At 47.3% G+C, this 17,432-nt stretch overlaps 1 protein-coding gene across 2 annotated transcripts in view; it reads left to right on the top strand.

Moving 5' to 3' along the window:
- NXN (nucleoredoxin) overlaps positions 1-17,432 on the top strand; it is a 161,325-nt gene that overhangs the window by 121,211 nt on the left and 22,682 nt on the right. For both annotated transcript variants that reach the window (XM_014529603.1, XM_014529599.1), the window contains exons 2-5: positions 10,547-10,664; positions 12,961-13,094; positions 13,572-13,672; positions 15,339-15,445. In XM_014529603.1, the coding sequence (XP_014385089.1) occupies positions 10,547-10,664; positions 12,961-13,094; positions 13,572-13,672; positions 15,339-15,445 (460 nt within the window). The remainder of the gene's footprint in view (positions 1-10,546; positions 10,665-12,960; positions 13,095-13,571; positions 13,673-15,338; positions 15,446-17,432) is intronic.

Below are 17,432 nucleotides of genomic sequence, written 5' to 3'. Positions count from 1 at the left end.
CCCCCCCCCCCACCGCAACACCCTGCTTACTGTTTAGGTACATCACACTGAATAAAGCTCTGTTGGATTTCATAGCCCAGTGAGGTCAGCTATAAATCGGTCAGAAAACTTACTGTTCGGAGGCTTAGAGACATGAACAATAAATTTTTAATGTCCCTTCTACCCAGGCTTTTTCTCTTACTAGAGCCTGCAGCAGAGTTGGACCCTGACAGGGCGTGTGGTGTGTTTCACGCCTGGTGCTGTGGTGTGCAGGAAGCAGAGTGGACCCGTTATTTTCTAAACGTTACACTCTCGTGACCCTCGGGGCATAGGTCTTCTTTCTGAACCAGCTATAGTGAAGGGGAAATTGATTGTTAAACCAGCTTCATAACACCCAGTCCACTAGCAGGGCTTTGATTTCTCGTAAGCTAATGATGGCTCAGACGGGCCCTGCCCGACCCACCGCATCTTTCCTTTGGTCTCACGTGCTGGCAGGTTCTCTGTGTTGGCTCCAGGCAAAGGAGAGACAGGAAGGTGAAGAGGACGCAGGGGTCAAAGGCGCTGTCAGATGAAGGGAGGAGAGCTCTAATTCCACCGGCACTTGTTTTGGATAATTTATCCTGCAATTGAAGGAGCCTTCGGGGCACCCAGGTATCCCAAGGAATTAGGAAGCGTCTTGGTCATAAGGACGCCCTTTAAACAGCTGAACTTGATTGCGAGCTAGGCCTCCCATCTGGCTGATCCGTTCACAGCGTTTCCTTTCTCCCTTCCTCCATTTATTTCATTCCTTCCTTCCTCCATTTGTTCACGCATCATTTATTGAATATGGGCCAAGCCCTGGAGTTGGCCAACAGCTGTACCAGCCTCTGAAAACTTCAGTCGCAGTCAAATCACACAGTGGGAATCATGCCTCGGAAGCAAGATGTGGTCTTAACTCTGAGGGTAGGAAGACAAGGTCCTGCCGGAGCATTTAGAATGGTTCTGGGATAACAACGATTGACATTAATAATAGCAGCTGACTTTAATAATGCAATACCTAACCTATGCCAGGCCCTGTCCTAAGCACTTCCTGTCACATCTGTTCTTCACAATGGTCCAATGAAGTGTGGGCACTGTTACCCATTTTACAGATGAGAAAACCGAGAGAGAAATTAGGTAGCTTGTCCGAGGTCACCAATTAGCAAATGGCCGAAGTTAGACCCAGGCCGCCCGTGCCGCTGCTAGTGTATATACTGCCTTGACGTTGGAGGGCGGAACGAGGCAAGCTTCTCCCTTCCAGGTGGGCTTTGGTCGTGTTTGGTGAGGAAGGGGGTGTTGCCTGTGGTCAGCGTTGTGGAAGGGCAGGAGTGGAGTTCGCCTGCGAAGGCTCCGGCAGACCTTGCCAAGGTAGATTAATCCTGCATCTGTGTTAGCTTTGGCTTGAGCCCACGGATTTGCAGCAGCTGTTGGGAAATAAAAACTCAGACCCCCAGTCAAGTGCAAGGCCCAGTCCTCAGAACAGGAGGCCGATTCCACGTCACCCTGCTGGCCGGGGCTGCTCAAAATGGCCAGGTTGCTTTTCCCTGCGGTGTCTGCGGGTGCTGACTAATCCCGCCAGTGCTCCCGATGAGCTGGGCTTTGTAGTTTGCATTTTCACAGCCCGCCAGCTCCCCATCCCGGCCCTTTGGACATCTGCCTCATTGCTGTGTGGGTCACTGTGAAAGCCCTTCTGACCAGCATTCCTGGGACGATAGAGCTTCCACCACAAACTTGGGATCGCTAACCAGAACCAGCCGCCAGGCTGGGGAATCGGAACGTTTAAGTAACCCAATGGCCCATTTTGTCATCCTTTTTGATTTTTGCCAAGTTGAGCTAATATCGCTGCTGCTGCTGGTCATCCTTTTTGATTTTTGCCAAGTTGAGCTAATATCACCACTTCTCCTCCTCCTCCTCCTCCTCCTCCTTCTTCTTCTTCTTTTTAATTTCATCTTTGTTGCCTTGCTTTTGAATTCGGCAAACTAATAATTATAAACACTTACATTTCTGTGCTTTCGGGTTTTTGCTGTTCAATTCCCGGGTCAGGGCACATGCCCGGGTTGTGGGCTCCATCCTCAGAAGGCAGCGTGTAGGAGGCAGCCTGTTGATGATGATGTTTCTCTCTCATCAATGTTTCTATCTCTCTATCCCTCTCCCTTCCTCTCTCTCTCAAAATTAATAAAAACATATTTTTATAAAAAAAGTCATTTGGTCTTTCCCAACTGCAGCCCCAGTCAGTGTCACGCTCAGACGGCTCCTTCGAGTTGCCCTCAGCCTTTTTGTCTCCTGAGTCCAATGGGATGTGAGCTCTTGCTCCATCCAGCCTCCTGGTTCAGAGGCTGGCCCAGCTCCTCCCCTCCCTGCACCCCACCCCCCCACACACACACACCGCTTTCCTAATGACTGGACTGCATTTCATGCATCAGTCATCCAAGCCAGAAGGTGAAGAAACAAAGTAGGAATTCCTGTCAGAATCACACGTGGTGTCAGAGTTCTCTTAAGTAGAGAGAAAAGTAAAATCCATAGAGTCTGTTTTTTAAAAAAAGAAAAAACTCCAGATGCCCTTTTAAAATCTGGAAATCCAAACTGAGGGAGAGAGAAAGAAGAAGAAGAAAAAGGCAAACAGACTACAAAAAATATGTATGCGTTGTGCTTATGGCGAAAAGACTACTTTTGCAGGAGGAAATCTCCATTTTTGGAGCTTTATGTACCGCCTACTAACTATATACGGTTGATGGATTAACTTTAAAATAGAGCTGACAGGAAAATGCTTTTTGAAAAGGATGCTGACAAGAAAAGAGGAAAATAAGCATAAATTTGATTCAGATATTAATAATGAGCCCCATGTGTATGGTGCTTTAGTTTTCAGAGCGTCTCCACACGCATCACCTCATTTAAAGCCCACGTTCATCCTGGGATGTGGAGGTTACTGTGCCAGGTGAGGCGTGACCTGCCCAAGGCTGGTGCCATGTCACCCACTGACATCTAATAAGATGTCAGGGCTAAGATGTGCACCCAAGGCCCCCTGAATTCTGTTTTCTTCCTACACTAACATGTTTCCTTCCAAGTAGGGACTTTAAGATCATGAGGAGGCACGTATGCTCCTGACTTTGATGAAATGCTCTAATATTGTGCCAAGGGAACATATAAACTCATTTCTTCGGACCCTTAAAAGCAAGTGCATTTAGCCCTAGCCGGTTTGGCTCAGTGGATAGAACGTAGGCCCACGGACTGAAGGGTTCGATTCCGGTCAAGGGCATGTACCTTGGTTGCAGGCTCCATCCCTGGCCCTGGTCAAGGTGCGTGCAGGAAGTAACCAATCGATGTGTCTCTCTCGCATGGACGTTTCTCTCTTTCTGTCTCTCCCCCTCCCTTCCACTCTTTCTAAAAATCAATGGGAAAATATCCTCAGGTGAGGAGTAACAACAAAAAAGGAAGTGCATTTAGTGCTCAGTCCTGGGTGGTTTTGATCTTCACTGTCCCAATGGCAAGGGGAGGTGGAGACTTCGGGAAGTCATCAGCTCTGAATGGCTTTAGAACAAAGCAGCACTAGAGTGAGACGTTGATCTCCCACTCTTCACTATTGCATCATCTTAGAGTTTAGGCAAATGCTGATTTTTATTAGAGGGATTTTCACGACAGGAACTAAGATGGGGTAATACCGTAGTTCTCCCAGTTGAATCATGGTCAAGCTGTGCACTAAAATGAACTCTTGAGACAAGGGGTCTTCAGGTAGGGTCTGTACAGGGATGAGATCAGACAGGTTCACTACCAGGCTTCAAGGGATTCAGGAACTCTATGAAATTACACAGAAACTTTTCTGTGCATGTGCATTTTTCTCTGGGGGAAGGATCTATATCTTTTATCCTCAAAAGTGTCTGTGACCCAAAAATGGCTCTGAAACCACTCTTTTTTAAGAGGCCTTTTTAAAACCTTTAGAGGACTTGAGATGTCACGCACTTGAAAAGGCACAGAGGTGAATCTTGGTGACCATTTCTTCAAGCTCAAGCGTTCCTTCTTTTCAGTCAGGATAAGAAAGCCATTGTCAAAGCGGACCTGTAATATGACTTTTCTCACATAAAGCTCATCTTCTGATTTGAGTATCAGAACTGACATGGTTGGAATGAGCATTCCTGTGCCTTCTGTATTGTCTCAGAGCAGAGTGACTGTGGTGTTACAACCTGAGAAAGACCTTCCCATGCAAATCTACAAGTCACTGATGAATGACATAATTTCCTAAACAAATCACTATTGTATAAAATTAGACCATGATGTGTTAGTCTACGAAAGGATCAACTTTTCAGTGTCAGGTGTAATTCTAGAAGCCTAATTTTTTTTTCTTCTTTTCACTAAACCAATGGACCTTTACTTGGAAAGAAAAGATTCAACAACCGTGGGTAAAACATAAGCTAAGACCTCTTGTCCTTCCCAGTGGAAGGGAAGATAGGGGTCATGGGTGGTACGGTCCCTTTCCTCTCCGAGGGGGATACTGGGAGACTTGGGGTGGAGCAGGGGGACACGTTACCGTCCTTCTGCCTACACGAGGGACCCAGAAAAAAAATGAATTCTTCTCTATCTATTAGGGGAGAAATCTTACAAGAGTCTAGCCTAATGCCCTCAGGCTATCCCAAGCAGGCTGGCCTTCAGGGCCTCCTTTATGACTCGTGCTGAGTGGCCAAGCATTTAGGGACTAGGTTGCCCAGTTACTAAAACCCACCATTAAAAAAAAAAAATTAGCCAAGAGCCAATCATATGCTTCCATTTCAAGTATAATATGGGTGCCTACGTTCAGACTGCTCTATTTAACCATGTTGTATCTGCCCTCTTCATATTTAAAGCTCACGGGCTGCCATTTACTTTAGGGAATAGTCTAGCTACCCAAAAAAGAGGCTTGTTAGAAGATGCCACTTGGTTGTAGGAGCCCCAAGCACCAGGGAAATGACCCCTTAATTCATGTGACCAGGGAAGAGTTCTTTTATGAAGGCAAGGATGGTTTGACCTTGGAGTGACTACTAATGAAATACACCACAGCCGTCAAAAGAATAACCAAAAAGTAACCATCTATTCCTGATAAAACTTTTGGACAAAAAGTTATGGAAAGCTTTTTGTGTGTGTGATAAAATTTGCCATCTTAACCATTTTTTGTTGTTGGTAATCCTCACCCGGGGATATTTTTTCCATTGATTTTTAGAGTGGAAACGGGGGGAGAGATAGAGAGAGGAACATTGAGGTGAGAGAGGCATATTGATTGGTTGGCTCCCACACGGTGTCTCGACCCGGGCGGGAATCCATCCTGCAACCAGGGTACGTGCCCTTGACTGAACCTGGGACCCATTTGTCCTCAGGCCAATGCTGTAACCTTAACAGAGCAAAACTCAATAATATTTTTTATTGATTTCAGAGAGAAGAAGGGAGAGGGAGAGAGAGAGAAACATCAGTGATGAGAGAGAATCATTGATTGGCTGTCTCCTGCACGCCCCACATTGGGGATCGAGCCTGAAACCCAGGCACATGCCCTGACCAGAAATCGAACCATGACCTCCTGGTTCACAGGTCGATGCTCAACCACTGAGCCACCACAGCTGAACCCATCTAAAATAAACCTTCTTTAAGTGGATAGTTCAGTGGTATTAAGTACATTCACATGGTTGTGTAACCATCTATCCCTGTAATTCTTTTCATCTTGTAAAACTGAAACTCTATACCTATTAAACAGTAATTCTTCATTCTTCCCATTACCCCAGCCCTGGCAGCCACCATTATAATTTCTATCTTTAGACTGCTCTGAGTACCTCACATAAGTAGAATCCCGCAGTACCTATCTCTTTGTGACTGGCTTCTTTCCCTTAGCGTAATGTCCTCAAGGGGCATCCATGTGGTGGCATATTGCAAACTTTCCTTCCTTTTTAAGGCTGAATAATATTTAAGACTATTTTGTTTAACATGTTAAAGACTGTCTCAAATCAGTGGTTAATATTACATTTGAAGGTAAAATATTATAGATCTGTATCCAGATGTGGTCAGGATGCTTGCTGTTTAATATTGTTCGCAGCTCCAGCCAATATAGCTCACTAAGAAAAGGAAATAAATGGTGTAACTGTTGAAAAAAAAAAGTTGTCTCTTATTTTAGCCAATAGTGTGCCTTTCTTTTCAGACTGCAAACCTATTTTGAAGTAAGAGTACATATATTTTAAAATTAGCTATTTTTACAACTCCATCTTTTCATTTGTGACCTAGATCCTATTCTTTTGCCTATTCAAGGACTTTTTCTTGCATATTTTCTTTTCATCAATTTTTTACTCTCTCTTCTGGATTCTCCCCAGCAGCATATGTTATAGTATCTCCCACCTTTAAAATATCCTCCCTCTGACCTCATCTTGCAAATATTCTCCCTCTGACCTCATTGTGTGTTTCTCCAGCTACAATCCCATTTCTCTGCTCCCTTTATAGCCAGACTCTTAAAGAGAATTGTCTGTAGTCCAACTCAGTCCCTTATCTGCCATTTTCTCTTTCTCTTTTTATAACCTTTCTTTTTAAAATTATTCTCCTCCAGATATTTCACATGTTGGCAAGAGGACTCGAATTTGTTTGGGTCCAAGGCCCACTTTAGGCATGTGCGCCAGGCAGAGCTGCACCCCATCCCCCCTCTTCACTCTAGTCTGTCTTTCAGTTTCACCACTTCACTGACTCCTCCCTGGCCCTATTAAGGTCATATGTGACCTTAGTTGCCCATCGACTGGTCATTTCTCATTTTATTCAACATCTCAGCAGGATGTGGCACAGTAGCCTACTCCAACACACTTTCTTCAGCTGCCTTTTGGGATACCAGAGTCTCCTCGTTTTCATCCTATGACACTCATCACTCCTTCTCAGTTTCCTGCATTGGTGGTCCCTGACTCTGCCCTGGGATCTCTTTTCTTCTGTGGCCATGGCCTCTCCTTGGATGACCTCATCCAGGCTTATGAACCCTAACAGCATCTAGGGACTGATGACCCTCGATTTATATTTCATGTCCTTCTCCCCCCACCAAGTCCAGATTTGTAAATCCAAATGGCTACTTGAAATCTCCATCTGCACATGTAATAGGCAACTCAAACTTGACCTGCCCAATCTTGATTTTTCCCTCTCAAACTTCATCCTCCTCCATTGTTCCTCATCTACGTTCATCAGACCTTGACACACTTTTGCTCAGTCCCCCAAACCACAATACATCCTTGAGTTGGTATCTTGCCTTCCACTGTCTTCCTCTGCAGTGTGTTCCTTCACAAAAGCCAAAGTGACCTTTTAAAATGTAAATCAGGTCATACCACTCCCCTGCTAACCTATTATCCTGTATAATAAAAGCCTAATATGCTAAGTGTCCGGTCGGCCATTCAACCAATCAAAGTGTAAAATGCTAATGATATGCTAAGGCTGCTCAACCACTTGCTATGATGTGTACTGACCACCAGGGGGCAGACAGTCAACTGGTTGACCAATCGCTATGACATGCACTGACCACCAGGGGACAGACGCTCAATTCAGGAGCTGCCCCCTGGTGGTTAGTGCGCTCCCACTGGGGGAGCGCCCGCTCAGCCAGCTGCCGGGCTCACAGCTGGCTCCCCGCGGGCCTAAGCCAGCAGCCGGACATCCCCTGAGGGCTCCCAAACTGCAAGAGGGTGCAGGCCGGGCTGAGGGATCCGTCCCCCTCCTCCTGAGTTCACGAATTTTGTGTACTGGGCCTCTAGTACTTAGAATAAAATTCTATTATTTTTACCCATCTAAAGGGCCTTAAAGTCCTGGTCCACGATTGACCTTCTGACCTGCCCTCCCTGACTGTTTGGCTCCGTCCACTCCAGCCTGCCCTAGTCAGCCTCCTTGCCTCCACACAGCTTCCCTGGGCCGCAGCTGGCTTTTCTTGATGTGCACACGGCTTGCTCATTATTAGGGTCTTGTGCTCAACTGTCATTTCTTCAAAGATGACTTCCCAGATAACTCTAAGATATGCACCACTAGCCCCAGTCTGCTTTGTTTTTACCCTGCTTTGTTTAACTTCTATCAATTACCAGTGTCTGAAATTATTTTTCTATTCATATTCTTGTCTTTCCCACTCAAATGGAAGCTCTGCAAGGGCAGTGGCTTCCTATGCCTTGTTCTTTCTTGTATCCCTTGTGCTTAGAACAGAATTGGCACGTAGTAGGTGCTCAGTTAATAACTGTTGAATAAAGTTCAGCACTTACCAGTTATAAAACATACTGCGGGGGTGAGGGGGCAGTCTGTTTACAACAGTGATATATAGGGAGATAGATAGATAGATAGATAGATAGATAGATAGATAGATAGATAGATGATAGATAGATAGATAATTATCAATAAGTAAAAAATAAGCAACAAACACGAGGTATCATTTTTCCCTATTCAATGGGAAAAACTAACGTTGGTGAGAGCGCTAGGAAATGGGTACTGTCATTTGCCACTGGTGGAAATATAAAATTGTCTAAGCTTTCATAAGTGATGAGTCATGGATGATGTTTATCTCAACTTTCATGCATCATGAACTATGTCTCCCATTTTTTCCAATAATTACTCCCCCCCCACATAATTACTTTTTAAGCCAGAAAAATCCAATCATCTTAATCTTTCCCCCCCTCTTTAAAATAAAAATTTTGTGAAGTTGATCCCAGCAGCAGATGGCCTTGTTTTGCAGTTGCCTCTTAAGAATAGTTCATCTGACCCCTGTACCAGGCTTCCCTGAGATCATGCAATGCCGGTCATTGAGAACTGTGTGCAGAATCACTCTTGTTCTGCGGCCCTGGGCTGGCGTGGGGAGCCCATCGGACATGTGGGGCTGGGGAAAAACATGCAGGCGTGGCCCACGCAGTCTGAGGGGGGGCGGCCCACAGCCCTCCCCACCAAGACCCAGGTCTCCACAGAAAGGGAAGCCTAACATTCCTGGGCAGATCCCCTGCCCCACCCAGCTCCCTCGCTGCCTGGGATTGAATTAAAAGCAATAATAGTCATAGCCACACGCGCCTTTCTCTCTCCCGTATGCAGCTGGACCTCTGATGCCCGTTTCCTTAGACACGCTCGGCCCTGCTCTGCCCATGCCTGGTGGCCAGCCTCCTGCCTGGGCCCAGTCCTGGAAGGGAAGTTCGCAGCTGAATCCCCAATGGGCCATTCTTGTTTCCCCTGGTTTCTGTCTTTCCTGGAGGTTCATTGGTAGCTGGACATTTCACTTAATTCTGTTGCTTTCTGGGCTTGGCAGTTACGTTCCCAAGCACTCCGTGGCTCACCTGGACAGTGTTCACCCAGACGGCTGAGAGCAAAGCCCGCACATACTCGGCTCCTATATGTTGCATTCACATTTCCTCAGCCTCGTCCCACTTAGAATCTGGCCTCTGACAGTGTGCACAGTCAGCCTCAAGACCTGCCAACCATTGTGGATTGTTTAGAGTGTCATCAAGAGTTAAGGGTTGAGCCTTAGCCGGTTGCTCAGTGGTTAGAGCATCAGCCCTCAGACTGAAGGATCATGGGTTGGATTCCGGTCAAGGGCATGTACCTCGGTGTCAGGCTCAATCCCCGGCCCCGGTCAGGGCTCATGCAGGAAGCAACCAATCAATGTGTCTCTCTCACATCGATGTTTCTCTCTCCCTTAACTCTACTCCTCTTTTCCACTCTCTAAAAATCAATGGGGAAAACATATCCTTGGGTAAGGATTAACAAAGCAAACTAACTAACTAAAAAAAAGCTGAGGGTTGGGGCTGGCTCAGGATATTGCTTCCCTAGTGTTTGCTGGCTGAATGGCACACAGGTATAATGACTCTCCATGTCCAGGGACCTGGTGAAGCAGTGAGAGGGGCAGATTTTAACTACTTGTCTTCCGTTTCCTGTCCCTTCTCCGTTGGGGTTCAGAACAGGGGAGCGCCTTCCTGCTGAGAGGGTGGACAGGCACCAATAAAAAGCCTCCCTTTTTGCCTTAACCACTTGTTCTAGTTGTGTTCAAGAAGCATAATCCACCCTTGCCGGTTTGTCTCAGTGGATAGAGCGTCGGCCTGCAGACTGAAGGGTCTCGGGTTTGATTCTGGTCAAGATCACATACCTGGGTTGCGGGCTTGATAGGGGGTGTGCAGGAAGCAGCCAATCAATGATTCTCTCTCATCATTGATGTTTCTATCTCTCCCTCTCTCTTCCTCTCTGAAGTCAATAAGATAATATTTTTTAAAAAGGTGCATAATCCATCTTCATCTTTATACTTGTTAGAGAAAGTGCCTGGGGGAGAGGTAGGAGAGAAGAATTCTCCTAGAATAAGTGTCATCTATCCCTCGTCGGCCTCTGCCGTGGCTTGAGCCTGGACTCAGACTCGGGGTCCCTGCACTGTCACAGGCTGCAGGGGCAAGGGGGCTGCAGTCTCCCCTGTCCATTTGCCCGGCCAGCCCTGCTCTCCTTCAGTTACTCATTTATCTGCACTTTTGTGTCTCCAGGCCACCCATCCCTCATGCCTGAGGGGTTCAAAAGAACCCTGCAATTAATCTAGCTTGAACTTAACCACCTTCTTTAACTTTTCTTCTTACAGCTTAAACTTTGGAACAAATACCGAATTTCCAATATTCCATCACTGATATTCCTAGATGCCACCACCGGGAAGGTTGTGTGCAGGAATGGGCTGCTGGTGATCCGTGATGACCCAGAAGGTGAGACCTTGGCATGTCCGTGCTGTACCCACCTCTGATCCTCTACCCTGACCTCCTTCCATTGCTGGAGAGTATGCAAATGAAATGCAAATGAAATACAGTTGACCCTTCAACCACATGAGGGTTAGGGGCGCCAACCCCCACGCAGTGGAAAATACATGTATAACTTTAACTCCCCCCCAAACTTAACTACTAATAGCCTACTGTTAACCGAGAGCCTTACTGATAACATAAGCAATCAATTAACACATATTTTCTATGTTATATGTAGTATAAACTGTATCCGTACAATGAAGTAAGCTAGAGAAAATAAAATGACATTAAGAAAATCATAAAGAGCCCGGCCGGCGTGGCTCAGCGGTTGAACATCGACTTTTGAACCAGGAGGTCATGGTTCCATTCCTGGTCAGGTCACACGCTCAGGTTATAGGCTCCATCCCCAGTGGGGAGTGTGCAGGAGGCAGCTGATCAATGATTCTCTATCATCACTGATGTTTCTATCTCTTTCTCCCTCTCCTTGCCTCTCTGAAATCAATTAAAATATGTTTTTATAAAAAAACAAAAAGAGCCCTGACCGGTTTGGCTCAGTGGATGGAGTGTCGGCCTGCGGACTGAAGGGTCCCGGGTTAGATTCCGGTCAAGGGCATGTACCTTGGTTGCGGGCACATCCCTGGTGGGGGCTGTGCAGGAGGCAGCTGATCGATGTTTCTCTCTCATCCATGTTTCTGACTCTGTCCTCCCTTCCTCTCTGTAAAAAATCAATAAAATATATTTTTAAAAAAAAGAAAACCATAAAGAAAAGGAAAAAAAATCATAAGGAACAGAAATAAAATTCACAGTACTGTGTGTTTTTATCAGTACTGTAAGTTTACATCATCAGTCTTAGGCTATGCGGTTTATCTGAGAGTTTTTTCAAATTGCTGGTTAAAAAAAAATCTGCACATAATGGACCCAGGCAGTTCACTCATGTTTTTCAAGGGTCAAGTGTATATGTAAGTGGGTTTACTTGGCTAAAGAATATTGTCTTGATGTAATTATGGTTTTCTCCAGGTCATGGTTAAGGTTTTAAGGGATCAGAATGTCCCTCCTGGGAGCTTTAATTCATGGGCGAAGGAGATGGAGCTGAGGAAGGGAGTCAGCTTTGAGGGCGGAGGAGCCGTTGAGCAGCAGCTAGCGCTCCGGTACTCACTGCCAGTGCAGTTCCCCTGGCAAAGTCGCAGGCTCTGTGTCCTCCCCGCCTCACTTCCTGCGCAGGCCTGGGTCTTGCTGGCCGGCTGGCTGGCCACGCACTGGGCAGGTTGCTCCGATCAGGGTGCTCAGTGCTGTCCAACATCGGTTTCTCTCCCCTTTGCACTGGAGTCATAAGTTCTTCTTCCCTCACTTACTGATCCAACTAGGCGATTCAAGCCTGGTCACACGTTTTCCCAGTTAAAATTGCACCTGCCTCAGAGAATCACCCTCAGTAAAAACCAGGGCATCATAGAACCAAGTTTTTACCTTCTCAAATTTAAACACACACACACTACTCAAGCTTGTTAAAATGTCGGTCTCCCCCCTATTCTCCGCCCTCCCCCCCAAGATTTTTGGATCCATTTGTTCTGGGTGGGCTCTGCCACCTGCGTTTTTAGCCAGTCTGTGCTGCTCCCTCCCAGCCTCCCCTCACCCAGGCGATTCTGAGGCCGTGGTCCATGGACCACCCTGTGAGGAAACACTGTCTGTTGAGCTGGGAGCATTTTATTTGCGCTTCCTGCCTGGGGCTTAAGTGTCATCAGAATGCAGACCATCTGGGTTGAGTAGGTTTGACTCTTTCCTTTCCCTAGACTTAAATTGTTATCTCACTTGGTTCCCTGGGCCCCAACTCAAAAATTCTGGGGGCGGGGCCCTGGAGCATCGTATTTTAAAATTCCCCAGTGGTTTCTGAGTTACAGTCAGAGTTGAGATGCCCTGGATCCCAGGGTTGGAAGAGAAGAAACTCATGGTTAATATCTGAGGCAGCTTCCCCAGCCTGGCTCACCACCAGTTCCCCAGGGCGTCGGTTTTGCTGTTTGGGGACGTACAGCTTCAGCCCTGGATCCTGGGATTTGGGGTATGACCTGGGCTTCTGTATTCTTCAAAACACATGCCCTGTGGTCATGCAAGTTCGGAAACCATTGCCTTGAGGGTAGGTAGGACTCTGTCAGGGACGATCCTACGGGTGTTGGATGATACAGTTGCCATGCTCTGCAGCCCCGAGGCCTCTTGGGTCAGAGGCCACACGGAAGAGTCTTAACCTTCTCCCATCTGTTGCCTGTTTCAGGTTTGGAATTCCCTTGGGGACCTAAGCCCTTCAGGGAAGTCATTGCAGGGCCCTTGCTTAGAAATAATGGGCAGTCCCTGGAGAGCAGCAGCCTGGAGGGGTCTCACGTGGGCGTCTATTTCTCCGCACACTGGGTGAGTGTTTGTTCCTCTTCAGCCCAGACAGAACGAAGCAGGGAGGTCCCACCACAACCAGCTGTGATTGGCTCCCGGAGGTGTGACTGCCGGGGCATAATTTCCTGGCGTCCTTCCTTTCTCCTGTGCCCAGTGCATTGTGATTGGCGGGCAACAAGTGCTTATTATTATGAATGATAATAGCAGCAAGAAAATGACTTCTTTTGACTGGTCTAAACAGACAGCTTTCTTAGGCCATTCTGGTGAGGCTTCTCATGGTCTCTGCGGGGGTTTGACTGCTGCCGGCTGGCCGGCTGGGAGGGGCGGGAGGAGCCTGTGCTGGATGCGGCCATCATGCTTGTTTCTGCCTCTTATGGACCAGGTCCTGCCAGCCCAACTCTGTGTGGGCCCTGCTGGCCTCCCGGCGATGGCAGGTGGCTGGGAAAGGGGACGCTGGAGGTGCAAAGTCACACCCAGGATCCTGTTCTTGTCTTTCAGTGTCCCCCTTGCCGAAGCCTCACCCGGGTCCTGGTGGAATCCTACCGGAAGATCAAGGAGGCAGGCCAGAAATTCGAGATCATCTTTGTTAGTGCAGACAGGTAAGGTGGTGCGCCGGAGCCGGTTAACGTGCCTTTGTCTCCCTTCTCACTTCTCGCTTCAGTAGGGTAGAGCTTGGAGATTGGGACTGGGGAAAGCATAGCCGGGATTATTGGCAGTGGGACGGATGCATGTCACATGTACTCTGGGAATTGTCTGAAGGGAAGCCGAGAAAGCCTTGTTCTTGCTGTAAATATGTTGGTAGGTCCTGATTCAGGCCGGGGTCGTTTGAGATTAGGATGCATTTTCCTGATTTGTTCAGCTTTTTGGATTGTGGTGAAAGGATATGGAGGTGGGGGTGTGGGGGAGGAGGATGGAAAGAAAAGAGCAGAGGCTAATGGATTGTGATGCCTGTCTTAGCTGGCTGTGCAGTCACCTTCCTTAGCTCCAGCCATGAACTTTGTCTGGGGGTGTCATAAAAACCAGAGGGGCAGACCTTTTTCCTGGACCATGTCGGGCCCTTTTAGCCTCAGTTTCCTCTGCCTCTTGCCCTCTCCCCGGCTTTATTCATCAGTGACCGTTCTACATCACAAAACTCTGCCCCAATTCAGACCGAGCCGCCAGGTGCTTCCGCCGTTGAGTGCCCGCTCACAGAAGGCTCTCTGAGAGCCAGCGCATGGAGAGCATGTTGTACGCTGAGGTAGCCTTGACGTCCGTGCTGTTTCATGCTGTGGTCCCTCCCCCAGCTCCCTGGCTTCCATCTCAGTGCCTGTGAGTGGGGACAAGCTTGAAGCATGCCAGGTGGAGTAATAACGTGTTTAAAGCTTTTTAAAAAATCAACTTCACTGCAGTATAATTGACATACAATGAAATGCAGACATTTTAAGTACACAGTTCAATGCATTCTGACAAATGTGCGTACCATGTAAGCATCACAATCACAATAGAGCATTCCCAGCACTCAGAAGACTTCCCATGCCTCTCCTCGGCCAGTTCTCACCCCCAAGCCCCCATTTCAAGGCACCCCTAATCTGCTTTCTTGGCTGTTGCTTGATTAGATTGGTCATTCCTGGAATTTCTTACGTGTGGAATCATAGGGTCTATGATTGCTTAAAAGTGTGGTCCTGTACACGCCACTCTTACTATACAAAATAGAAATGTCACAGGAAATGCAGTGTCTGAACATCTGGGCTTCTTATAAAAAAGTGTTAAGAGCCATCTGTGTTGAATATGAAAAGTTGGGCTGGGTGCAGTGGCTCAGTGGTTGAGCATCCACCTATGAACCAGGAGGTCACGGTTTGATTCCCCGTCAGGGCACATGCCCAGGTTGCAGGCTCGATCCCCTGTGTGGGGCATCCAGGGGGCAGCCAATCAATGATTCTCTCTCATTATTGATGTTTCGATCTCTCTCTCCCTCTCCCTTCCTCTCTGAAATCAATAAAAATATACTTTGAAAAAGGAAAGAGAAGTTGGGCATGAGTTAAACTAGGGGGATGCAGGGGAGCAAGCTGTTGAGATGGCCTGGCGTTGTGGTTTGTATCCACCAGCCCTACGGAGGCATTTGCTTCCCGGCGTACAGAGTGGACGGAATGGCCCCTCTGTGTCTGAACACGATCAGACGCCTCTGCATCTGCAGAGCCCTGGGCACGGCTTGGTGGAAGGTGGGGAGGACCCAGCGGTGGTGCCCTCGGGGGTAATAGAGCCTTGTTTCCATGTGTGTCTCTGTAGGTCAGAGGACTCCTTCAAACAGTACTTCAGTGAGATGCCCTGGCTCGCCGTCCCCTACACCGACGAGGCCCGGCGGTCACGCCTCAACCGGCTGTATGGGATCCAAGGTAGGCATTCCCACACCATGGTGCTTCTTGGAAACCTGCTCATCCGGGCTCACCTACGTCTTTGGCTTTCCTTTCAGAGGGAAAAGAACCTTTTTATTTCCATGAATGTTCACTTGCTTTACCATCTTCAAAATGACATGTGGTGAATTTTACATTACGTGGGTTATACTGCTTTTTAAGCAAAGTATTTTCCCAGGGGAGGCAGCTACTCCTCCCCCTCACCAGCTCCCCAGTGACTTGGCCAAAACCCCATCCCGTGGGTTTTACTCTCAAACAGACCTGAGAGTAGTCTGGTTCCATCACTCAGATGCTTTGAGCCTCAGTTTCCTCATCTGCGAAACGGGTGTGCTACATCGCTGCCACAAGACTTGCTGGGAACACTGACAGGAGAATGTATATAAAGCACTTCCCATGATTCCTGTAGCGTAATGGTGAGGGCTGCGTGGGTATTACTTTTAGGTGAGACAGTTGGTTTCCTGAGAGTGTAGCAAACTAGGACTTGGAGTATTGATCATGTTTTTCAGAAACAATGATCATTCGTGAGGCACACGGGGTTTTTGTTCTTTACTGTGTGAATACCTCCATCCAGCCTGCACACGGCCAGGTGTTTTCTTGGCAAAGCACTTAACTAGCCTGTGAAGAGTTAAACTCATTCTCTTTGTATCAGCAGTGCCAGAGCCTGGTCGACCCTCGGTGGGTACAGCTAATGTTTGCGCTGTCAGTCTTACATGGGGAGTGGGAAAAAATTAAGATGTTCCTCCAAATCCCACAGCTTATGGGGGAACTCATCTGATTCTTTAATCTTTTTCTTCACCATTTACAGTAAGCATGTATGACTTTGTTTGGAGCTAAAGTTTCAAAAAATACTTTATTTTAAATCGGTGCTTCTCAATTTCAAATGTGCATAAGAATTGCCTGGGGATCTTGGGAACGTGCAGATTCTGATTCAGTGGGTCTGGGGTGGCCCACATTTTTAGGGAGCCCCAGGTGGTGCTGATGCTGCTGTCCAGGGTATTAATAGTCTAGGTCTATTAATTTTTTTAAATCTTCACCCAAGGATATATTTATTAATTTTAGAGAGACAGGGAGAGAGAAAGAAAGAGGGAGACATGGATGTGAGAGAGAAGATCAATCAGTTGCCCTCCGCATGCGCCCCCACCAGGGATTGAACCCGCAACTTAGGCATGTGCCCTGATTGGGAATGAAACTCGAAACCTTTGGGTACATGAGATGATGCTCCAACCAACTGAGTCAACCGGCCAGAGCTACGTCTATTAATTTTTTGAGAATGTTGGGGGCTCATACCTCCTATTAATAAAAAAGATGAGAGCAGTTCCCTTTCCAAAGAGAAGTCGAGTGACATGACTTTGTTCACTGGTCTAGAAGGAAAAGCACCGAGTTGCTTGGGGAACTTAAAGGAGACGCACAGGCTTGTTTCCTCCCAGCACTCTGCTTGCAGAGACACTGAAAGCTCAGGTGCGCTTTGGTGGGCAGCAGAGGGTGGAATTGCTACTTCCTGGGGATAAGTAAAACTTCATCTCTTCATTCATTCATTCATTCATTTATTCATTCATTCAACAAATACTTGCTGAATGACTTTGAGCAAGTTACTTAACCTCTTTTATCAGTAAAATTTGGGAGTTTCAATGTTTGGCACAGAGTCGGCACTTAATAAGTATTTAACTGACCAGCTCAGGAAAAAAAGGGAAAATTAGGTTTTACAACCTAAAAAAGATAAACTGTTGGGTGTCAAAAACCTTAAACAGCCCTGGCTGGTTTGGCTCAGTGGATAGAGCATCGGCCTACAGACCAAAGGGTCCCAGGTTCAATTCTGGCCAACAGCACATGCCTGGGGTTGCAGGCTCGATCCCCAGTGGGGGGCATGCGGGAGGCAGCCAATCAATGATTCTCTCTCATCATTGATGTTTCTGTCTCTCTCTCCCTCCCTTCCTCTCTGAAATCAATAAAAACATATTTTTTAAAAAAG

Source organism: Myotis brandtii, unplaced genomic scaffold (genome assembly GCF_000412655.1).
Source record: "Myotis brandtii unplaced genomic scaffold, ASM41265v1 scaffold1167, whole genome shotgun sequence".
Classification (NCBI taxonomy): Eukaryota; Metazoa; Chordata; class Mammalia; order Chiroptera; family Vespertilionidae; genus Myotis; species Myotis brandtii.
This window is presented reverse-complemented; position numbering and strand designations above follow the sequence as displayed.